Here is a 25,046-nt window from a genome sequence, read left to right as displayed (position 1 = left end):
CCATCTCTTTCATCGCAGACAGAAGGAAATACATTCTGCCATGAAGGGGAGTGAGCCGGGATGGGATCATTTAGGCCCTGCCCCGTATGTGGCATTTGGTTTCGACCCATTTCAGTTATTTCGTCTCTAGTGCAAAGTTGAATCCTTACGTTCACTTCATTAACTCACTGTAGTTGTAAGAACATTGCCCTGTGTCCTACCTTTCTGATTTAAAGGCCATTTTTTTTAATGGGAAATATTAATCATTCTTTTGATGTGTTTTAGTTAAAATGCCTTTGGCCTCAGGTAACAACTAATCATAGTACTTATACTTTTTGTACAAAAAAGAAGTCCTGTGGCTGGCTATTGCCAGCATTGGTACAGTGGCTTCATGATATTGGGTGTAGGACTCTGCATGTTTTGTATGTTTCTTTGATTGTCTTTTTCCTCATGGTGATAAGATGGCGTCTCAAGCTCTATCCATCACATCTGCATTCATGGCAAGAGGGAGGAGGCAGAAGAGTAATACCTTTGATATAGCTTCCTTATAAATTCACTTGGCAGACTTCTTTTTGGATTCCATTGTCAATCTTGGGTCCCTAGGCCACCCTCCCACACCCACCCTCCGAGAAATAAAGGGCAAGGAAGTGGGCTGCCATGATCAGGTTAGATCAGTTCTCATTCTCTACCCTCTAGGGAATTTCCTGCTCTAGGCAGATTTAAGATTTTCTTAAGCCAAGGGAAAGAAGAAATGGATTTTAGATAAGCAGATAGGTAGTATCTGTCACAGGGTCTTCAGTAGCCAAGGCCCAAAAAAGCCATAAATAAAATAAAACAATAGTCATTCACTTTCTATCATGATATGATGAAGATGCGGATGATTTTGATTTTGATTAAAATTGTTACCACACGGTTAAAACTGCAGAAAATGATCCTAATAAGTAAAGACATGAGAATTTGGCATATATTTGGAAATCTTTGTGGTTTGAATATCCTTTGATCTGTGGGTTTTATTTATAGGAATCTATTCTGAGGAAATAATTACAACTGAGTACAGAGAATTAGCTACAAGAACTTTCCTTGCCACATCATTTATGACAGCATAAACAAAAACACAAAGACACCAGCCTAAATGTCTAGCAGTAAGAAATTAGTTAAATAAACTACAGTGTATCCTTCAGTGTAATATTATGCAGCAATTCAGATGATGTAATAGAAGATCATATAATTGCTTGGAAGTATTGTCATATTGTTAATACCAAAAGTAGCTATAAAAAGAGATGTACAATATCATTCTATTTTTAAAAAGAAACATATAGTGAATGCATATATGCAGATAGAAAAAAAATCAAAAGTTATGTGGTTAGTGCTTATCTGTCTCTGGATGATGGAACCATAGGTTTAAAAAAATGTTTTTCCTAAACAATACTTACTAAATATACAAGCATATGTGCTTTTTTATGATAAGGGGGGAAATATTAGAAAGCTTAAGACTTGGAGAGAGGGGACTTTTCACCAAAGGACAGTCATCTGGCACCTCAGTGCTTTTCTCCAAACAGGTGGAGGCTGTAGGGGGAAAAGTTCTCCCATCCTTCTCCCAGGGATCCCTGGGTTGCTTCCAGTTTCTCATTATTGTGGCTTATGCTATGATTAATGTCTTTATATGGAAAGCCTCCCCCCCCATATTCTAAATTATTTTTGTAGAATGCTTTCCCACAAGTGATATCACTAGGTCAGTGGGTATGAACATTTTTTTTCACTCGTGATACGTAGTTCCAAATTGCTTCTCAGTGGGGCTGTACCAATACCCAAGGCTACCAGGAATACCTTGCCAGCACCGGGGGGATTATAATTGTATTTAGCATTTGCTAATTCAGCAGGCAAAGAATGGTACCTCATTACTTTGATCTGCATTTCCAGCAAGCCTGAACGGTCTTTTCTATAAGTTGCTTATTGTATTTTTTATTCGTGAATTTTGCCATGTGTCTATTGGGGTTTTCATATGTTCCTTTTTAGTTTGTACAAACTCTTTCTATACTGAAGATAATGGCCCTTTTCTGTTGTACTAGCCTAGCTATAGATATTTCCCCTAGGCTGTTGTTTCCCTTCTGATTTAGTTTTTTTTTCTTTTTATATTCAAAAGCTTTAAATTGTTAGGCAGTCAAATCTGTCACTTATGTGATTTTCTTTTATTTCTTCCAAGTTTAGAAAATTACCCTCTCACCCCTCAAGCAGAACTGATGAATGTTCAATTCTTTTTGCATACAGATTAGAAAAAAATACTTACCCCTTTAACTCATCAGTATTTATCATGCGACTGGTTTGTGGTAAGGATTTAAATTCATTTCCCCTCAGTTTACTAAAATTATCTCAATCATTATATTTTGAATAATCTTCGCTATTAATTTATGATTCCTCCTGTGTCATAGCGAATTTGTATGTATATGATAGGGCCTGTTTCCATCATGCACTAACTGATACTACTTCTTTAAAATTTATTTTCAAAAATTGAAGTATAGTTGATTTACAGTGTTTCAGGTATATAGCATAGGGATTCAGTTTTATATATATTATATATATATTCTTTTTCAGTTTCTTTTCTGTTATAGGTTATTTCAAGATATTGAATATAGTTCCCTGGACTATACAGTAGGTCCTTATTGTTTATCTATTTTGCATATAGTAGTGTGAATACTACCTCTTTTTAAATAATTATTTATTTACTTAAAATTTATCTGACAGGGCTTATCCTATTTCATTACATTAAAATATTTTTTAATGTATTTATTGTTTTTGGGGGGGAGGTAATTAGGTTTATTTATTTCTATTAATTTGTTTTTTAATAGAGGTATTGGGGATTGAACCCAGGAATTCATGCATGCTATGCATGCACTGTACCACTCAGCTATGCCCTCCCTACTTCATTACATTTTAGGCTTATTTTTGGAAAAAATTTTTTTTGATTTTCATCCACTTGAATGTAAAACAAAATCCTCTACAGACTCAGAATTCCTCTGAGGACAGGAACCAAGTCTTTCTTTGGTATTTCAGTGTACCCAGCACAATCCCTAGCACATAGAGGTAACTAGTTCATTTTTTTTTTTTTTGAAGAGTGAATTCACCCTTTTGTGGCGCTCTTTTACTAAAATCCATGGTTTTAAGACTTCGCTGTCATCTTACTTGAGAAACAAGCCAAATCCAGCTCTTGGTTGAATCCCTGTTGTACACCCAGCAAAGCCCCATCTCTCATCCTCCAGTGATTCTTGGAGGTTGTATTATTACCCACATTTTATAGCTGAAGAAACCAAGGTTCAGAGCAATTCATTTGTCTTCATTTGAAAGGCTGATCCTTATCAGAGTTGGGCACCTTAGCTAAGGCAGCAGTTAAGCAGGTAAATTGTAGGGCATGGTAGTGTCCAGCACTGGCGTCAGATGGCCTGTGTTAGGTCCCAGTGTGACCTTGGCCAGTTACAAAATCCATCTGTGCCCCATATTTGTGTCCTGACAGTAGTAACAGCACCTAGGGTAGCTGTGAGTGAATAGCGAGACTCTGTACTTTCTAACCACTTGTCTTACCTCATCCCTAGAAGTCAAGAATACATGTCTTTTTTTCCCCTTTTTTGAGATGTTCAAAGCTGTGATTGTTCACATGCATACCTTGGAGATATTATGGATTTGGTTCCAGATCACCACAATAAAGCACATATTGTAATAAAGCAAGTCACACAAATTTTTTGGCTTCCTGGTGAACATAAAAGTTCTGTTTACCCTCTACTGTAGTCTACTAAGTGTGCAATAGTAGCATTATATCTAGAAAAAGCAATGTATATACCTTAATTAAAAAATACTTTATGGTTAAGAATTGCTCACCATCATCTGAGCCTTCAGCGAGTTGTAGAAGTGGCATCAAAGACCACTGATCGCCATATCAAATATAATAATAATGGAAAAGTTTGAAATATGGTGAGAATTACCAAAATGTGACACAGAGACACGAAGTGAGCAAATGCTTTTGGAAAAGTGGCGCCAATAGACTTGCTCAACACAGGGATGCAGCCAGCCTCCAATTTGTCAAAAACACAGCATCTGTGAAACGTGATAAAATGAGGTATGCCTGTGTAATAGCACTGTCACCTTGAAGTCCTGGAAGGATGTGAGTCTTGACATGTGTGTGACAGCTGTGCATTGTCTCTCTTTTGTAACTGAGAAGGAGGACAGTTAAATGACAAAGCTGAGGAGAGCTGTAAAATCAGAGCCTGTCACCCAGACCCCTCTCTCCACATCTGATATTCTGTTCCTCAGGCCTTATCTTTGCCTTAAAGGTTCCTATGGCCTGTTTTGAAGTTAGAACTTTTGTAAATAATTTTCTTTTAAAGAGGAAGTGAGCACAGTTCTATTTTACATTTTAAGGTAAGGACTTCTCTTTGCAAATGGAAAATCCAGTCAGTAAATATTTAGCAACTGCTATGGGCAAGACCCTTGGCATTCCTGTTGGCATAAGAAAGTAATTGGATGGGGAGGAGGGTATAGCTCAAGTGGTAGAGCGCATGCTTAGCATGCATGAGGTCCTGGGTTTAATCCCCATCTCTCCATTAAAAAATTAGTAATTAAATAAGTAAGCCTAATTACCTACCCCCTCCAAAAATAAAATAAACGTTAAAAAATAATAAAATTTAAAAAAAAGTAGTTGGTTGGGTAGATGATCATGTGGAAATCAGAACTTGGCCCAAGTTCCAGTTTACGATTTACTAATCATGTGACTGTGGGCAAATTTTAACCTAAGACTCCATTTTCTTACCTGGAAACTATAAATAAGAGTTCCTGTCTTGCAGAGAGTGGTGAAGAGGAAATGAGAGAATGTGTATTAAGAAGCCATCACACTCCGTAACATGTAGATGTGGCTGTGCTGAAGGTCTAGGGGAAGAGGGTGGTAAGTTTACCTGCACTCAAGGCAAACCTGGCGGATGCCTCGAGGGGCCTCCATGAGGGGTGTCAGGGGACAAAGAGAGAAGGGCCTGTTGGAACGGAAGGTTTGTGCTCTGGGCTAAGAGTCTCCAAGAGTTGAGCTAAGGTTTTCCCCATTTGGGGACATTCAGGGTCAGGTAGGAGGAGAAAGACAGAATGGAGGCCCCAAGCTCTGTCCAGGAGTGACTTGTTCTGTCGAAGCCTGGCAGGGCTCTGCTTAGTGACATGTTGGCCCCTGTCTCCTGCTACCCAGCTCTGGGCCTCTGTCTGATACTTGCACAGTGTACATGCCCCAGCCCCTGGCTTGGTGCACGGCCCTGTTCGCGGTGAAAAAAATGCTTGTTCGTTGAAGGAGTGAGTGGTGCTCAGACCATGTTTGTTGACTGAGTAAGCATGACCCTGGCCCCTGATGCTTCCAATCTAGTTTCTAAGCAACTTTGAGTAAGACCCATGGGAGAAAGAAACCCCGACAGGGGCAAGAAGGATCTGTAAAAAACAGTGCGTTTGGTTTGGGAGCCTGGTAAAGATTGGGACGCCTGTGGGGAAAGAGCTGGCCCCTTCCTGAGCACAGCAGCGGCAGACTTCGTTAGCAGAGGTTTCTGTTGAAAACCTCATGTACTATTGTTTTCTTCAAATGAGATTTGACTTTTAATCGATACCGGACACAAAGCTGTTTAAGAGAATACCTTTTAAGAGCTGCATGTTTTAATGTCTTGTTTTGTTTGTTTTTTTATTGAAGTATAGTTGATTTACAGCGTTGTGTTCGTTTCAGGTGTACAGCAAATGTCTTAATAAGGTCAATAGGCCTTTATGGTGCCTGCATAGAGTCTCTTCTGGGGTAGTGTTCATATTTCAAGTGATGCTCTGCCTCGCTCCTAAGTTTATCCAATCAGGGGTGCTTAGGAAGCAGAATGATGGGGCAGAATGTTCCCAGGTACTTACCACCAGTCCTTCCTAGGTACTTAAGTTTGGCCTGTACTTTGACGTGATTTTTTTTTTTCCAAATGGGTGGAGGTGTGCAAATCTGGTACCCAGAGCTCATTCATTCATGGGACAAACTTATTTGTGCCTGCTTTCTGCTGGGTGTCAGGAAGAGGGTACAGAGAGGAAGAGCACGGACCCTGCCATCAAGGAGTTCATGACATCTTGTTTTTATTCACGGGGCCCCTGCAAAGGAAAGGGGATGCTCTGTCCATCCCTGCTGGACCTCACACCTTTTAGACAACAGTTAATGTGATTTTTCTCTGACAGCTCTGGGTTGGTTAAACGAAACCCTGTAGCTGTGGCTTTATTTACAGGCCTGCAGGAGCAACACCAGCCAGAGCACTGCAAGGCTGACCTTTTCTGCTTCTGCTGGAGTGCTTGGTTCACCAGCAGCTGTCACCCTGCAGGGTGTCCCAAAGCAGATGACTCCTGTTGGCTTTGTGAACCTCTCAAAGGGTGGTCTAGGCTCAGAAATTGACTTCTCAGCAAAAGCCACAGAATTTTCAGTAGCCTTGCCACTTGCTAGCTTTCCTTGTTTCTCAGCAACCATGTTTGGCTCTCTCTTGCCGTGTGATGTCAGCTACCACAGAATGTTCTCTGTTCAAACGATGTATTTGCTAATTAAAATCAGCTGCCTTGTCAGTGACTATAAGGCAAGTGATTGATATGATTACCCTGGGATTTTAAGAACTTTTTAATTAAGAAAATATTAAAACATTTTTTTAAAGCAGAGAGAGCACAGTATAACAAATACCCATGCACACATCACGTAGATTTAACAGCGAACACTTTGCGGCATTTATTCATCTGTTTTATTATTGTTGAAGTGCCTTAAAGTAAATTGTGAACATCAAAACATTTCACGTCTAAATACTTTGGCATTTATGTCCAAATACTGACACTTTCCAGTATAACCACAATATTGTCAGCACTTCTAACAAAATTAATAGTAAGTCCTTGATGTCATTTTACCCAGTCCATGTTCACATGTCCCTCGTTGTTGCTCTGAGGTCTTTCATAGTTGGTCTTTTCAAAACAGGATTCAGTCCTAGGCTACACATTACATTTTGCTATTTTATGTCTCAGTCTTTTAAAATCTAGGACAGTTTTTTCTCCCCAGCTTGTTGGATGTTGTTGTATTTCATGACACTGACTTGTAAGCATTCTTGGATCTTTTGATAGGGATTATGAAGTTTTTTGTGGATTCCTTGTGTGCTACAGCTAAATTCCTTGTGTTGCATTTGTATTAGGTCCTGTTTACCAGAGGCGTGTGTTTTTAACATTTTGTCATTAAAATAGCTTCAGTAGCTTAGAAATTCACTCAGATCTGACCTTGGCCAATAGGATTTTTTTTTTTTGAAAAAGCATTCCTTATGTTCATTTCCTTTTAATCTCAAAATTCTTCCTCTGAATTTATACAGAACTTATTGGCTTAAAATGCATGCAAAGTAATAAAGATGGGTTCTGCATATCAGCTGTGTATGAGGTTAAGGAAAATCTTGATAAATCTTCTTCATGTTCAGTTTGCAGAGAAATTCCAGGAGGTAAAAGAAGCTGCCAGATTAGCCAGAGACAAGTCCCAGGAGAAAATCGAGACCTCGAGTAATCATTCCCAAGTAAGTCATTTGTCCATAAAAAAAATGAGTGTGATCAGCAATTGAGTCTCTTTGTTCCTTGTCACTTTTGACAAGAAACAGGAAATTTTTGCAGTAGGGCATTTTGTAGGCTTTTTAAGCTATTAGCCTGCTCACAGTGAGATGAACGTGACATGTTTTTAATGAGACTCTTGAATTTTTCAGGATGTGGTGATGTATTTTGGGTGGAAAACATTTGATGAGATTAGAGTTAATACATGTCCCTGGTCTGAGACGTTCTCTGGTCACTGTTTAAATACAAATGCCAAGGCAGTATGTTTTCTTCCTGTACTGAATGGTGAGGTCTGCATGAAGGATGCTTGTGGACAAATGCAGGTACCCTTGCCCATGACAGAGAAAACTTGATCAATGCCAGAGAGTCCTCATCTGTCTCCTTATTTTAACAAAAATCAGGTGGGAGGTGGTATTCCAACAGCTGTGATTTAGCCAAAGGAAACGTGGCTTTGCCAGGAACTGAGTAATCCGACTACTTAAAAGTGTGATAATTGACTAGGAGGGACTTATTTTAAACTGAAATAAAAATACCTGTGTTCCTGATGTCTTGATTGGTGCATGCAGTGGTAGGCAGAAGCCTTGACCTAATGACAGAGTTATATGTAGAGAGACAGGAAGAGGGAGACATGACGAGCAGGGATCTGGGGTCAGGAATAAACATGACGTGATAGCAGGACAGTGGGAATCTTCCTGGCTGGGCATGAAGTGTGCTATGGGAGGAGCAGAGATGTCCTTGGAGGTACTGTGAAAGGCCTGGAATTCTTCATTGGTGGATCATTTATTATTTGTTAGTGTTTTAGTTAATTATTTATTATGGGATATTTGGAAGACATTGGAGACATTTTATGGATACTGATGAGGACTTGGTATGAGGGTTGCGTGAAGGTGGTGAGAAAGTCAGGGAGCAGCTGAGATCCGGAAGATGAACGAGGAGGCTTTGGGTGGAGAATGGGAGGCCAGGAAGGGATGGATGTTGGGCAGCTGGGTGGGAAGAGACCCAGGAGGCATGAGTATCCTGAGTGGTCAAGGTCAACACGCTAGACTTGACGGTCAGCAGTAGCTGAAGCTGAATCATATGAAAGATGTCCCTATGGATTTGTGGAAATGAATTTTATTAGACTTCAGGTGGACAGGAACTTTCCTGAATCTTTATAAATAATCTTTAATATCATCTAAATGATACTGTTAATTTAGTACACTAATTATTGTACTGAGTAATCCCTGAGGGTCTATAAAATTGGGCACTTGAAATGGTCCATGGTCTATGGAATTTCTAGTATACCATCTTTTTCTGAATACCACATATTATAGTGATATCTTTAATATCTCAATTTCTTTATTTAAGGTTTTTGTTTTAATATTTATTTCCTCCCCAAAAGTATTTTAAACCTTAAAAAATCGTGTATACCCAGAAGTTGATATTTTACATATATGTATATTAATTATATATGACTGGCTTTTTGTCTCTCAGCTTTTAGTTCTTATTTATCCTCCCTGATGTTTCCCCAAATATAGAGATCATTGTACATTTTTTTCTTTTATTAGAAATCGTATTTATTAGAAACCAATTGCTTGGCTTTTTGAATCTCTTAGAGAATGAATACTTTGACCAAGCTTTCCAAATACTTAAAGATTTTAAACAATCTGATTACAAAAACATTTAATGTGGGTTTTTTCCAACTATAAAAGCAATACATATTTATTGCAGAAATAAAAAATATGCCATCTATAAAGGAGGGAATAAGAATTACCTATTTTCTTACCAAAGATATTTTGTTAATATTTTGGTATGTTTCTTCCTTATAAATGTAGTTTTCCAGTATATTTTTTATGTTATTCTTTTTAACTTTTTTTTTTAAGCTTATATGTGTTGTGATTATTTCCTCGTGTTTTCAAATATCTTTTTTCAAAACTATCTTAATGGCTAGATAGTGTTCCAGTGTTTGTATCACAACTTATTCCATTAAACTCCTATAATTTGGGACATCTGCGTTGGTCCTAATTTTTCATTAATACAGATAACACTGTGATAAACATTTTTGCACACCTTTTGTGCAAATGTGATGGTTTCTGCAGGATAAATTCTTGAAATGGAACTATTGGGTTAAAGGTAGGGACGTTTTAAAAGCTTTTGATGCATACTGCAAACATCCGTACAGAAATGTACAATTCCGGCTCCCACCAGCAGTGAAATGAGAGCGATTTTTCCTCCCACACCATTGCCAACAAAGCTTTGTTGAATTTGACAGAAGAAAAATGTATTTTATTGGCTTTTTTCATATTGTATTTCTTTTACCAGTGAGATTAAATTTTCTTGTTTACGGATTTTATGCATTTCTTCTTCTGTAAATGTCAATTGCATATTCTTTCCCCTTTTTGGTGTTGATTTCCAAGAACTTTATTTTTTAATGAGGATAGTTTTGAACATATACAAAACTCAGCAGAATTGTATAAATGAATCCCCGTGGACCCATAGGTAAGCTTTAACAAGTAGGAATTTGTGACCAATTGTTTATCTCTGTCCCCCTGTCCCTCCCCTTTATTTTAAAGCAAATCCTAGATATCTTATCATTTCATCCATAAATATTTCAATGTGTAGTTCTAAAACATGGTGACTGTAAGAGTTTTTTTTTTAATATAGGAAAGGTATTAGCATTTTATTTTTAGTACCTGCTGCAAATATTTTCTCCATGTTGTTGTTTACACTCTAATATAGTTTATGGCATTTTTTTTTTGCAATGTCGAAATTTAGTCATACATCATTCACTTCATGATTCCTTTCCTTGCCTTTCTGCTTATTGGAGGCTAAGTAAGATCTTTCTAAGATTTAAGCCCAGATGAGATTTCACCTCCATGTGAAATTACAGAAGACGTTTCAGAGTATTCATAACAATTCTAATGGTAATGGAGACAGCAGACATCCGTATCTGATTCCTTTTATCTTTTTGATGATCGTGTTGATCTCTCTGTGGCCCCAGGAATTTTAAGTTGTCTCAGCTTCTTATACGTTTTCTCTGTCCTCATTCACTGTTTCTTACTATACAGCCCTCCTCCCCTTTTAACCTGTGGCTTCTGTCCTGTGTTGTTTAAGGGGACCAAGGATCCTCGTATATTTGGTTTATCTGTAAAGTTTGAGTGAAAAAGCTCTGATTAACAGCCCAGGTGCTGCCTTGTGAGTAAAATGCTCAGACTTTCTGAACTCCTCGTGGACTCTTCAGAGATACGGTTATTGGTCTCTGGACTTGCTAGTCTTTGCTGTGTTCTGGTTGGATGCGCTGGTCCTCCCACACTCGTAAACACACAGTTCTTCATTATGCCTGATTTGCTGTGGCGACAAGCAACAACGTGTGAAGGTAATCACTTTGGCCAGGAATCTGGGTGTGAAACCCCATCTTCTACTCAGGCGTCCAGTGTCAATGGGACGGATGATGAAAAGGCTTCCTGTGCGGGTCCTGCTGACACACACCTCAAGTCCGAGAATGACAAGCTGAAGATCGCTCTGACACAGAGGTGAGGGTGTTAGAATCCCAATGCTGCCGTCAGGTTCAGTGCTTCCCTGCAGCCTTGCCTGCTGGGCAAGGTTTCAGGAAACTGAGAGAGGAGACTGGGTCCTGCTTGGAGCACCCAGTCTTGTCTCCTGGCCAAAGGAAGACGCGCTGCCTTCATGTCTGAGCTCTGTCCACATCAGCATCAGTGTTTGTGAGTGTGTGTATGTGTGTGTGTGTGTGTGTGTGAAAGAGAGGTATGTCCCTGTGCTTGTGTTTTGTTTTCTGAGAAGCCAAATTTATCATTTATTCGTATACAAGATTGAGTCTTGAATATCCAAGAAAAACATATAAACACCTAAGAAACTATTAAAAATAATATAAAAATCTCACAAAAATCAATAGCTTTTCTATGTACAAACAGATATCACATAGAATACATATTTAAAGGAGAGATTTCCTTTACGGTATGAACTAGAACCATAAAATACATAGGAATAAATAAGAAGTGTATAAAGAAAGCTCAAATGATTTTTGAGGGCCATAAATGAATAATTTAACAAAAAAGTTTATTGGGATGTGATAGGGAGCCTCGATATTTTAAAAAGTATCAACTTCCCTTGAATTGGTCTATAAATGTAACACAGTCGCCATAATGACATCAACAAGATTTTAATTTTTAATGACTATCCAGGCTGTGCTTGGTTTTTGGATCTTGAGAATGTGGCCCATCTCCCAAAGATTGGACTGGACCTCATGGCGCCCTCAGAGCTGCTGTCCTTTGGGGAAATTCTGCTCACCTGGCAGGGGACATGGCCGGCTTCCCCTAGTCTCTCTGTGGCTGAGAAGCTGCTTTCCTCAGAGTGGCCCCATTTAAGAGCTCTGTCATATTAATTCCCCCATTTTACAGATAAGGAAACCGAGTCCCAGGTGGTAAAGTGAGGCCCTGCCCAAGGTCACACAGCAGGTAAATTTTCCACCACCCCACACTGCCTGCCTTTACTCAAGGCTGCAGTTGCAGTCTCTTTAGGAACCTTCCCAGAGGCAGCCAGTCACACTGCACAGCTGGAGACACTGAACGGTTGGCACCCACCTCGGCAACCCAGCAAGTCTGATCAGTGCTTGGAGCTTAACTCCTGTGATCTGAACTAGGAATTCCAGAAAGAACACGGGACCCTTAGATCCATCCACCTTCTTTGGTCTGTGGGTTTTGTCAGGTGCTTCAAAGGACAAAACTGTGACCAGTCTCTTTTCTTACTCATCAGGCGATTGTGAGGACTATTTTAGGTTGTTTAAGTCCCAGTGGGTTGCCTGGATGAAAACCTTTCACCCCTAAAAATAAATGTTTTAAAATCCTAGTTTAATAGACAAGTGAATTAACAGGAGTGGGTGTGAAGCCATTTCCCTAAACCAGCTCAACTTCCCAGTCATCAAATTAATGAAAATTAATTTCATGAGATTAACCAGATAATAATATTTTACCATGTTTTCAGTCTGTGGTGTTTGAAACCAAAAGTATTTTCCAGTCACATTCCTAGGACCTTGAGGTGTATGAAAGATAACAGATTATTCATGTGCAGTTGTATTTACTTTAAAGATTTTTAAAAAGAAGAAGAAGTCCTTAGCGAGCTCTCCTGAGCCAGGCAGCATTGATTAGGAGCCAGAAACTTTGTGATGGGCTTGTCACCTGCAGCTCTGCCCTGTCACCTCAGGTCTCAGCACCACAGATATGTGGGCCAAAGCAAGGAAACAGAAGGAATGTTGAAACGGAACAGCAACTGAGGGGAACCTGATGATTCTAGTTTGTTTTTTGAAACTTAGCTTTGATCACAGAGGATCAAAGATTATCACGGGGTTTTGTGGTGACGTGGAGGCGTCCCTCAGACCTGCGGTGGTGGCGCACCCCTGAGGTGACATGGGGCCAGCCGGGGCTCCCTCATCACACTGTGGTCAGAAACCCAGTTCAGGATTCCCAGCCACCATCTCCCGTGTCCTTGCATCCCTGGCTCTCAAATCTGGCTTCCCTGAAAGGCTGGGGAGGCGCAAGTCACAGTGGGGCGGTTATCACCTGGAGCCAGGCCGTCTGCTTGCTTAAACCTGGGTCATTGGGCTCCAGGGGGAGGTGCTGGGGGCTTTGAAAGATTTGTGGCTTCTGTGAGAATCTCAGTGGGCCCGTGGTCCACCCCAGCACCTTGGAACCTCCATCCCCAAGGCTCCTTTCAGCAAGGAACACGACATGGGACATGGGAGAACCGCCCACAGCCAGGGGTCAGTAGGAAGCAGGAAGGGAGGTCTCCACCACAGTCTGTGGCTTCCTTCTTAGTTCCTTCCATCTCTTCCTTCTCTAAGAATTCTGTTCCCTTCTAAAGCGATGCCTTGAGAAAATAGCCCAGCAAGGCAACATGTTCCCACTCAGGAGAGGCGCCAGGCCCTCTTGGCACATGGTCCTCACTGCCATTTCGCCGGTGGGAGAGGGTGCAGCCACCAGGGACGTACTGAGGGGGTGGCTGGGTCCCCCTCCCCTGGGCAGCGGGGTGGACAGTGTCCACCATCCCGGCCGCCACTGTCCCCTGCCCCGCAGTGCTGCCAACGTGAAGAAATGGGAGATCGAGCTGCAGACCCTGCGGGAGAGCAACGCCCGGCTGACCGCGGCTCTGCAGGAGTCAGCGGCCAGCGTGGAGCAGTGGAAGAGGCAATTCTCCATCTGCCGGGATGAGAACGACCGGCTCCGAAACAAGGTGAGCACAGGCAGGGGTGTCAAGGGGACAGCAGCCACAGGAGGGAAGACCCTGGCCGCCACTTCCTCTCCATTCCCACCCCCGCCTCCCACGTGGCCCTCATCCTACGGGCAGGAGGGAGACTCGCTGCCTCTCCCTGGGCGCTCCCTCCATCTCCCCGCCTTCCTTGGTGGGAATAGAGCCATGTAAAGAGCTGATTTATGACTTTTATTGAACCAAGGTTTATAATTCCTATTGCGGAGAAGACAAATCAATGGGAGGTTCCAGATTTGTCTCTCGCCAGGAGCACCCTCTGATACTCGCTGTGGGCTGGCCTTTTGTGGGCGGCCTCCCTTGGCATTTTCTGTGGTTCAGTGATCTTTGGTGGAGAAAAAGGACCCAGAGGGGGAGTGGGGAAAACAGATTCAGGAAATGGGAGCTCAGAAACCCTGCTTCCGTGCAAATTGTTCTTTCTTAAAAAAAAACAAAAACTGTGAGTTTGAAAGTGAGGAAAGGAATACGGACCTTCACATGGGAGGTGGGTGGATGCTGACCACTGTCTTGCCCTCTACCCTGGGACCTTGATGCCCAAGCATTCCAGTTTTTTCAGCATTCGCCTGCACCCTTCCCTGTCATTAGTCACTCACCCTCTGGATTTGGGCTGAGTTGATGAGGTAGCTTTGGGGTGGCCAGAGTATCCCCAGTTGAGGTCCTGGAGTTGCTGTGCTGTTTCGATGGTCAGCACATTTATCCCACAGTCGGTGAGCACAGTCTACTTTGTAAGTGCAGGATTTTAGGGAATGTGTCACGTTGAGATTGGTGCTCGCTCACCTTGCCTCCCGGCTATAACCTGCCCACCTGTCCTGGGTGGAGCCACTGGAAACCACTCCCCTGCTTCATGTCTTACTTCCACGTGGGTGGCACATAAAACTGTCTCGTGTCATTTTTTCAGAAAGTGCTGACTCCACATTTTCCATCCAGTACCTGGCTGACCTGCCTGCCAGGGGGATCGATCGCCCTTTCTTTCTCCAACCAGAGAGCTGAGTTTCTCACTTTGTGTCTTGAATATAAGAACCAAAGAGCAGTTGAGGGGAGCCAAGGAAGTGCATCTCCTAGAACTTGCTCCCTGAGAGAAGTGGCAGGCTCTTTGGACAGGAAGCACTGGGAACTTGATTTCCAGGGCGGGAGGTAGGAGGTGGTGGGATCTCCAGCAGCTCCTGTGGCTGAGGGTTGGTGCAGGTCACCTCTGAGAATTGTCCTCATGGCGACCACCCAGCACCCCTCACCCTGAGGACTGCTGCTGCCCGCTTGTGGGGACCTGCACACTGGTGCTCTCGTGTTTCTTGTTCCGCTCCTACCATCCGCTCTGCACCCACAAGTCAGACAGCATTGCCAAGGTTTTCAGGCCTTTGCGCCCTTTCTTGGTGGGGGGGGGGGGTCAGGCTTGGGAAGGAGAGAAAGATGCACTCTGGGGATTTGCCAAGTCAGCCTGCACTTGTCATCTCTCCAGGAAGAGTACCCCAGGCCAGGCCTCCTCTGCATGCATCAGTGGAGAAAGGTCATCTTGATTTAAAACATTTGAAATGTCATCACACCTCATTTGGTGGCCACTGTTCCACAGGGTTGCTCAGTTCCCTACCCTGCTGGCTTAAACCCTCGAGATGCAACAGAGTCATTCGGGGCATGATTAAAATGCTGTGAAAAATCACCCTGGGAAGAAGCAGATAGATTCATGGGACATCTGGCCCTGACTTGTGACGGATCCTTAAAGGAAACCTAAAGCTACTGTCCTGTGGCCGTGCAAGAAAACCAGAAGCCCAGAGCATCCTGAAACCTGGTTTTGTGATGTATCTGACCCTGTTGGTATCAAGTAGGGCACCCCGTGCCAGCTGGGGAAGACAGCCCGGGGGGAGCCCCATGGAGTTTGTTCGTGGCCACAAGGAAAAATTTACAAGTGGGTTGGTTTATGGTTTATTTTGAAAGAAGGCATCAACAGAGCTGTGGTGATCTTTTGTTTGGTGACTAGACTGGCATCCGTGCGTTAACATGTGATATTTGTTAAAAGATTGACGAGCTGGAAGAGCAGTGCAGTGAGATAAACAGAGAGAAGGAGAAGAACACTCAGCTGAAGAGAAGAATTGAGGAGCTGGAGTCAGAACTCCGGGAAAAGGAGACGGTGAGTCACAGGGCTCTGAGCGGTGCTGCTCACGTGTCCTGGGCCTCGGAGGGTGATCTCCACCCTAGGACACAGCAGGAGGCTATGGGGCATGTGACCGGCCCTGGAAGCTGCCTGGACATAAGCACAAAGACAGAGCCAAGAGTCACTCCCAGGTACAGATAGTCCAGAGCAAAGGACAGGCCATTGCCCTCTGCAGTCTCCCCGTTGTACTTACTGTATAGTCAATCACTCACATCCTAGAGGGAGTTGAACATTAACAAAACACCCGGAAACTTTCATAGATGATCTCTCATCAGAAGGTGCATTCTGCTGTCAAGTTAATGCAGCAAGACGCCCCTGCCCCCTCCAGTTATACGGTCATTTACTTTCTGGGGAACAGGACAGCTAAGTACACGGAGGCTAGAGACCATGGGCAAGTTACCAGCCCTCTCTCAGCCTCCGTTCCCCATCTACAAAACAGGAGTCATAAGAATACCTACTTCTCATGGTGGTGTACGGACTTTGGGCATTAGTGCACATAACACACTCAGCCTTTAGAATTACCTGATGTGTGTTAAGTACTAGCGTCATCACCATTATTATTTATGCAGACAACACAGATTCCAATAGCTGCTTCCATCACTGTATGCAGGACTTGGAGATCTTTAAGAGTACGTTGTATCTGACTTGCTTTCACATTCTTTTTCAAATTTCTGTCTCCTGAAGGAGTTGAAAGACCTCCGAAAACAAAGTGAAATCATACCTCAGCTCATGTCAGAGTGTGAATACGTTTCTGAGAAGTTAGAGGTAAGGGCGGGGAGCACACCCACCTTGGCATCCATGGTGTTACCCGTTTCTCGGAGGCCTCTCCCTTTCACGCCTTGCTTGGTAAAGGAGAGGGACTTTGTATTCCCGAAAAGCCGAGCTAACTTTGTGCCGGAGGCCACTCTGCCCCTGGGTGCAGACTTGGCAGTGTTTGTCTTTTGGTTTTTCCACTTAAGGTGTCCTATACGTAACCATAGTGTTGGTGACTATTTCCCACCCACAAAGTGGAGGAGTGAGGAGCAGGGGACGGAAGGGAGGGCTGAGAGCATGAGACCCTGGGCTGTACCACCTCCCCCAGCGAGTGATCTTGGACATGACCTTGGGCAGGCCCTGCTCTCTGGCCTCAGATTTCTGATCCACAGAAGGAGCGTTTCCATGTCTTTCACCTCTAAGGGTCCCCTCTCTTCAAGAGCACTTTGTTCAGGCACACAACCTCAGTGTTAGTAACGCGTTCCTGTGCACATGTTCAGAAAGTCTCACTTTATATCCGTAAGAGGGAAGCTCTTATTTGCTATGAAGAGTGCAGGGCCTAAGCTTCATGTAAGGACTCACAGTGGTCCTGCCACTGGGAGCTTGAATGTTTCCATGGCAACACCACGGGACAGATGGTGCACAGACCCACCGTCCCCCCGTGTCTGGCATGGCTAGTCCTCCCTCACTGACGGCCAGAGACTGGCCTGGGGCCATGGAGGCCTCACCTTCTCAGTGGAACCCGGGGAAACAAGTCAGTCTCCCATTTGTGCTGCTTCTCTCTCTCTCTGAATGGAACTCAAAGGGGGCCTCTGCTGACCACCCTGAGCCTGGGGCACTTTGTGAAAGCGTCAATTAACATCAGGCTCCCTTGGTCAGGTTGCCCAGTTAAGCATTCTGTGTGGGGACATCGCTTTTCAGGCCAGATGTTGGCTGGGCAGTCCGCCTTTTGGCACCTCTACCGGAGGACAGCAGGACAGGAGGGGCCCATGCTTGATGCCGGGGGGGACAAACACCTCCAGGGAGGCAGGCCCACAGGGGGACAGGCGGTCTGGCAGCCGTGGGAATCAGCAGCCCCTCCTATGGCTCTGTCCCCCCAAACCCTTCTCTCTCTCTCCCTCTATCTCTCTCTGCTTCAGGCGGCAGAGAGAGACAATCAGAACCTGGAAGACAAGGTGCGTTCCCTGAAGACGGACATCGAGGAGAGCAAGTACCGACAGCGCCACCTAAAGGTGGAGCTGAAGAGCTTCTTGGAGGTGCTGGACGGGAAGATAGATGACCTGCACGACTTCCGCCGGGGCCTCTCGAAGCTGGGCTCTGACAACTAGGCCGCTCGTGAGTCCTCCCGTCCACATCGCTTCTGTAAATGCAGGCGCAGTGTGTCGTGTTTCCACACCAGGTGTGCCGTCCACTCTCTCCTCTCCAGAATAGCATCTCCCCTCGTGTCTCTGGCCTTGCGAGGCTGTGGACCACTGGACAGTTCTGACTCAGGAATCCAGAACTAGGTCTACCTTAAACGTTTACGCAGTCAGGGCAGGGATGTTTATATCTTTCTTAAGGGCTGTTGCAACCATATGAACTGAAAAAAAAGTATTTTCTAATCCAAATATGAATACCCTTTCCACCTCCTTTTTTTGAGAAACGTTCAGAGTATTCAGATGTCTACCAGGCACCAGTGCGTGGGGCGTGTGATAGCAACTTCCCTCTCAGTAAATGAGGAGATGCTTTAGAACAACCACTTAGTTGAGACTTGTCCCGAGAAAGGAAACAAGTTTCTGGTGGGTGCGTTTCCTGGCGCTGGAATTGCCTGCATCCACTGGGCCCGCTGCCACCCGCCCCCAGTTTGTAGGGTTGCGACAATGTTCCTTTTCTTGGTTTTAATTTCTGAGCAGATGACTGTGCTGTGGGAACAGCACATGGTGAGGGTGCCTAGCACAGTGCCTGGCACCAAGTAGGTGCTTAATAAATATTTGTTCGATTAAACGTGTAAACAGAATTTAGTGTTTTAATCAAATCCCCCAGCAGAGCCCATCAAGCCCCTCCCTGTTGAACAATCCACCCCATGGCGCGCTGGGTTGTGATCAGATGTGAATGCAGCTTTGTGGTCGGACTGGGGGACTGGCTCGGGTGGTTCTGGGGTTGGGAGGGTGGCAGTGGAAGCAGCAGAAGCTGGTCTGGGGTGCTCTGCCTGTCCCCCCAGGAGCCCATCCATGGTGCTCTGTCCCTGGGCCCTCTGCCGCTGGGACCACCCTTCCTCTCCAGGCCTGGGGATTCCAGGACCACTGACTGCGTGTAGGGGCTGCCCAGGGCTTGGAATCTAGGGCGGTATCCTTTATTGGGTTTAGACAATTGAAAAAGAAATCACGCAGGCCCACAAGGGGATGAGTTGGCTCAGAGAGGCTGAGCCTTGCCTTAGAGGAGTTCTGCCCTGGTCTGCCTCCTGCCTCTCTCGGTTCCTGCTAAGGAAGGAACCAGAGCCGTAAACCTCCCCTCTCTTACCAAGATTCTCAGGGGGACAGTGAGCATTTGGTTTGCCACATACAAGATGGTCTGAATCCCTGGCCATAGGCATTTCTAAATGCCTTTGGAGGAGGGAGAGACTTTGATGCCCCATTACCTGCTTTGAGAACCACCGAGAGAGCGCCCCCTCTGAAGGATTTTCCCACGTGTTAGAATCTCTCCCTGCTGAATTTAGATAAACAATAAAATAGCCTGGGGAGGGGGGTGGGGTACACACTAATGAGACCTAGACCCCAAGGCGACTTTACAAGTCCTGCTGCTCTCCTTCGTGTGGCTGAGACCGTCTCCCTGGTCAGGGAGGTCTTATTTGGGACAGGGAAAGAAGGAGGGCTGGTGAGCCGGGGCTCCGGGGCACAGAGGGGAGACCCACAGGCTGAGTGGGGCAGCTTCGGTGGAGTGCACGGGGCCAGTGGCAGGTGGCAGTGGAAAGTGCGGTCAGCCCTCCTGGTGATTTGAGACCGGGCACTCCTGCCCCGTCCCCAGAGCAGGACAGCGGTAGCAGCTCCCTGCTGGCCAGGAGACCAGACAGCTGGGCTGGCCGCCAGTCGGCCCCACAGCCCAGCAGTCCCGCTGTCAGCAGACTGGGCGAGGTGCCGCCCAGGAGCAGTGGGTGCTGCAGTTCTGAAGCCTCAGCTTGGGTCCTTGGAGGCCCACCGCCTTGTCTGTTAGGTGGCTTGCTGATCCAGAAGGAACCATCTTGACTGACTGGAGCCTGCTCAGGGGACACATTCATGGGAGGACAGACTTGTCAGAGCCACTTGCACGTTCCTTAGCAGAGACTGTAGAAAACGCTGGCGGCAGCAGGGCCGTTACCACGGTGGGCCACGGTGTCCCTGTGCGGTCAGGACCCGTGACTCCCGCCCACCAACCGGGCAAGAGCTTGGTGAGCCCTTGTAGATGATGGGGGAGGAGCTGAGATCCCCGCACTGCGCGGCCCAGCCAGCTCTAAGTCCTGCAGCCCAGGAGCTAAGAGCAGTGGGGATTCCTCTAAAGGGGGAGCTAAGTTGGGCTCAGCAGGGAAAGCACAACTTTACAAAAGCCTTTCAGTTCCTTCTGCTAGAGCTTAATGTTTCTTCATTTACTTAAAAAGAAAAAACATGGCCCGGGACAACCTAGGCAGTCATTGGAGAGACTGGCCCTGCCTGACAGCCCCTGGCGCTGTGGGGGGAGACCGGGTATAACAAGGGTGACCGCTGAGTTCGCCCCGTTTCCCTGGAGCCAGTTTACCCCACCCTGGGTTGTTAGGACGTCCAGCTCCAGGCTCAGCACCGGTGCCCTTTGGTTGTCCTTATCTGACGTCTAGCACCGGCAGAGTGTAAACCTTTCACTCACAAACATCCCGGCCACGTTGTGCTGCTGGAGGATTTAGAGCCAGGACTGCATTTCCATTTCCAAGTGATATCTCCTGATTTGACATCTCTAAGACTGGTTGCCTGGACCTTGATTAGACTTTTTCCCCTCCTGCCTCTGTGAAACCTGAGGAAAAAAAGCAAAATAAAATTTGGAATCCTTTAACTATAATGACACTTAAAGATAATTTTCATTCCCAGTAAAGACTCCCTGGGTGCATTGCACAGTTGAGAGCGACCAGGGGAGATGAAGTCTTCCTGGTGCCCAATGAAGAGAAAACCACCCAAGTGACAGGCAGGGATGGTGCGGCCAGGCCTTGAAAGAGAGCCAGCGTCCACACGGTGCTACGTCTGTTCCACACTGTCCTGCACGCTGCCACTTTAGACCTGGTTGAGGTGAGAGCACAGGGCAGAGATCACTCCCCATTTTGCAGAGGAAGCAGAGACGGAAGGGACACATCCAGGGTCACCCAGCTAAGGAGCAGCAGTGTGGCTGCATCCAGGTCTCCTGGACCCTGATCTAGCTCTGTGAGCCATGCTCTCTTCTCCCTTGGGTGACCTTTGGGTGCCAAGAAAAAAAGATTCTCTTGTATCCTGATAAGAGCACCTTGCAGTTACACTATGTTAACATATGTCCACAGCAAATGACAGCGTGTAAATGAGTGAATCAGAAGGGCATTTACATTCACTACAACAGTTGGTTCCAATTTTGAATGGTTCTGGTTTTGCAGGGATCCTTCCAAGAGACTGTTGGTTAAAGTAATGTCAGTGCTCTGAGAGGCCAGAGTGATGAAACGCGAACACTCTGAGTTCTTTCTTTGATGGTTTTCGAGGAGACACAGCAGTTTCTTTAAAAGAAACAGGAGTCCCGTGATGGCAGAGCAGTAAGCAGAGTTCTGGTAGGGGCGTGGGGGTCACCTGTCCCTGCCTACCCTCTTCCCAGACCAGAGCCAGCCCTGGGGAGGGAGCAGGCCGGCCACTGGTCAGAGCAGATGAGTGGGACCTGACCGACCCCCAGGAGGACTGACTGTCCACAGTGGGCAGTTGGTCTCCGTCCTGCAGACTCCTCATGGACGTCTCTAGACTCGGGCAGCCCATGGGCACAGCCTGGGTGATGTTTGGCCGATGCATGGCTGGTATGTACTGCATTTGCCGTAAAACATCAAATAAAGGGTAGAATGTACTTAATGTGCTGCCTAGGGGCATCACGATCTGCCTGTTTTGAAAAGACTCCTTTTCTATAGAACAGACTGCTTTTTTATAGAAATCAGGGGCAACTTTGGATGACAGCCAACCCCAGGGCGTGCCAGGGACCTTATTGTGGGATGTGTCATGTGGCCTGGTACACTTTTAGAAAGCAGGCGGCCGTGATGGGACTTAGCAGAGGCACTCGGCAGAGGCTGCCCTGTGAGAGAGCCAGCCATTGCCCTCTGCTCATCACTAAAAGTGGCGATTTGTGCTGGTCGTCCTTCTAAAAGCTATGATTCTTTTTTTCACTTGAAACACCACTGAATTTTGAAGCAGTGATTTAAACTAGAAGCTTGCAAATCAACATCCATATATATTTTTAGATGACATGCATGGTTTAAAATGATCCTAATTTCTGAGTACCCGGTTCCCCCCCCCCAAAAATATTGTATATTCTGGGGATGGTGGGGGTGACGGCATGGAGAAGGAATCCTGTGTGGAAACGTGTGTCATTTTACATGTCTTTTCTGTACACCTATCTCAAGAATATGAGGTTTCCACTTCCTCTTTAAACACCAGCCAGCAAGAAGGTGACTTTGGTAAGAATTTGGCAGCTGGATGAAATGGTCTAGTGAACTTTGGAGAGAGAGAGAGAGAGACAGAGTGTGTATGTGTGTGTGTGTGTGTGTGTGTGTGTGTGTGTGTGTTGGGGGAGAAGCAGTGGGAGGCAGAAGAAACAACAAGGAAGAGTTTTCAGTAAAAAATATATGTAGCTAAGAGGAGTCTTGAATCACCCTGGTGGTGATGCTATGTGTTCTGGAATCCATTTCTGAGAAGAACATGGGGGTCTTTTGTTCTGAGCAGAGTTGTACAGTGCCCTACTCTCTTTGACGAATGCAGAGCCTTGGAAGAGTGGCCCCCCAGCCACAGACCCCCGGTGCACCTGGCAGGAGCCCAAAGAAACCACGGTGGAGTCCAGGCTGTTTGGACGTTTGGCAGATGATTGACAGGTCCGATGATATGCCGCTGTGGGGAACGTGTTACTGTTCTTCCCCTATTGTACTGCTTTTAATATAAAGTCCTGACTTTATTAAATCGTTGTAGCAGTGTCTTCTGGTGTGACAGACAATTTAGGCATTTCTTGCATCAAATGTAAGAATTTAATGATTAGTATGAGGTGGATAAGTGGCCTCTCCCAAGAATACTGGTTTTTTTTTCCTTTTTAAATGCCTTTTTCGCGCATAAATAATATATACTTTAAAAAAAAAAGAAACTACAGATGATAAGAAAAAAATCACCTGTTTTTACTCCATCTTATTATAACCACTGTTAACGTTTTGGTATATATCTTTTCAGACTTTTTTGTATGCATCTCTATGTGTTTTATTACTTCTTTCATGAGATATAATCATATGATACATAAATGTTTTATAACTTGCATTTTTCTCCTTAAACACTCTATTGTGAATATATTTCTATAACAGTAAATATGTAATTGCATCAGTTTTAACATCTATGTTGGTTATTCCTTGGACACTTAAGTTGTTTACAGTTTTTTACTGTTGTGCTCAAGGATGTGATGAAATCCATTCGTCTAACATCTTTGTGAACTATTCAGAATACTTACTTAGGATCATTTTCTAAAATTGGACTTGCTGTTTCAAAAGTGTGATGGGCGGTAACACATGCTGCTCTGTCCCCTCTCCCTCCTGAGCGCACAGGATACGCCACTTTCCAGGCCCTATAGTCATGCAGGTTCCTGTTACTAATTCTGGCCAATGAAGTGTGAGTTGATGTGACGTTTGAAACGTCCAGGCTAAGACTGTGAGATGCCCCTGTGAAGGTCTCCAGTCTCTGTCGCCTGGCCCCAGAGATGGTGACATCCCAGGGGTGGACCTTCTGTCAGCCTGGGTCCCTGAGTGACTGCATCTCCTGTCATGATATCCTGAGCTACCCACCCACCTGCATGGACGTAGTGTGAGTAAAGGATAAACGTTCAGGGTTACACCACTGGGATGTCAGGGTTAATTTGTTACTGCAGCATAACATATTTTTATTCTGACCAACAATAAAAAAGTACACACATTTTGAGGACTTTTAATATATATTGACTCAAATTGCCTTCCAGGAAGATGATACCAAATTAAATTCCCACCAGCAATGTGTGAGAATGTCGGACTCCCTCTTTCACGCTGGTGTTACCATGGGAACTGCCGGGCTAGTTTTGATAGGCATCTTTTATTGGCATTTTTTTGATTAAAGTGCACTAGCAAAAATATTTATTAGACTTTATTCTTTTCTAGTTTACCTAGTTATCTGCTCTGGCCAGTTTTCTTACAAGGTGTTTAGCTGTTCTCATTGATTTCTAAGAATTTTTTTTCCCATAAACATTATTTTTTTTTAAGTTGCATGTATGGCTTTTTAAAAAAATGTTGACATTTAAAAAAAATTTTTAGTCAAATCTGTCTTTTATGGTTGCTACCTTTGCTTATCTTTGCAATTTTGATTCCAAGATTGTATTAATTTTCACCAGTATTTTATTCTTATACTTTCATTGTTTCTTTTAAACAATTAAATCTGTGATCCAGGTGGAATTTATTTTCGAAACTACCCCAGAATCATTTATTAGGAAATCTGTCCTTTCTCTACTGTTACAAAATGCCATTTTCACTACATACGCAATATTGTTAAGCATGCTTCTGAACTTTCTCTTGTGGTCTGTTTGCACATTCTGGCGCTGGTACCACATTGTTTGATCATCGCAGATTTAGACTAAATGTCTCCATTAATTAAACTTCTTCAAAAATGTCCTAGTACTTTTCGTATGTTAATCTTTCCAAAAGAAATTCAAGATCATTTTGTAATGTTTAGAAGAATTAGAAATTGGATTGTGTAAAATGCATAGGTTACTATAGGGGGAATTAACATCTTTGTAATATTTAACCTTTCATTTAAGTAGATTTATAAAGTATTATGTCCCTCAGTGTATTTTTTCTAGTATAGGTAATTTTTTGTAGTTGTGGTTACTATGGTAAATGAGCTGTTTTGTCCATTATATTTTCTAGCTGCTTGTTAGTATAAAGGTATACCATTACTTTTTTTAAAAAAAATTGGGAGGAGGGTACAGCTCAAATGGTAGAGTGCATGTTTAGCATATAAAAGGTCCTGGGTTCAATCCCCAGTATCTCCTCCAAAAATAAATAAACTTAATTACCTCCTCCCACCAAAATAAAATAATACTTTATAAAAAAATTAAA

General features: G+C 44.3%; 1 protein-coding gene across 4 annotated transcripts in view; it reads left to right on the top strand.

The window, feature by feature from the left end:
- HOMER2 (homer scaffold protein 2) overlaps window positions 1-25,046 on the top strand; it is an 85,605-nt gene extending 60,559 nt beyond the window's left edge. For 2 of the 4 annotated variants that reach the window (XM_072950878.1, XM_072950879.1), the window contains exons 4-9: window positions 7,452-7,544; window positions 10,981-11,087; window positions 13,644-13,800; window positions 15,845-15,955; window positions 16,664-16,744; window positions 17,872-18,715. In XM_072950878.1, coding sequence (XP_072806979.1) covers window positions 7,452-7,544; window positions 10,981-11,087; window positions 13,644-13,800; window positions 15,845-15,955; window positions 16,664-16,744; window positions 17,872-18,060 — 738 coding nt within the window. In that variant the 3' untranslated portion in view covers window positions 18,061-18,715. Of the gene's footprint in view, window positions 1-7,451; window positions 7,545-10,980; window positions 11,088-13,643; window positions 13,801-15,844; window positions 15,956-16,663; window positions 16,745-17,871; window positions 18,716-22,653 lie in introns of those variants that run through there. The other 2 variants (XM_072950876.1, XM_072950877.1) reach the window with 2 other exon arrangements.

This window comes from Vicugna pacos, chromosome 27 (assembly GCF_048564905.1).
Source record: "Vicugna pacos chromosome 27, VicPac4, whole genome shotgun sequence".
NCBI lineage: Eukaryota > Metazoa > Chordata > Mammalia > Artiodactyla > Camelidae > Vicugna > Vicugna pacos.
This window is presented reverse-complemented; position numbering and strand designations above follow the sequence as displayed.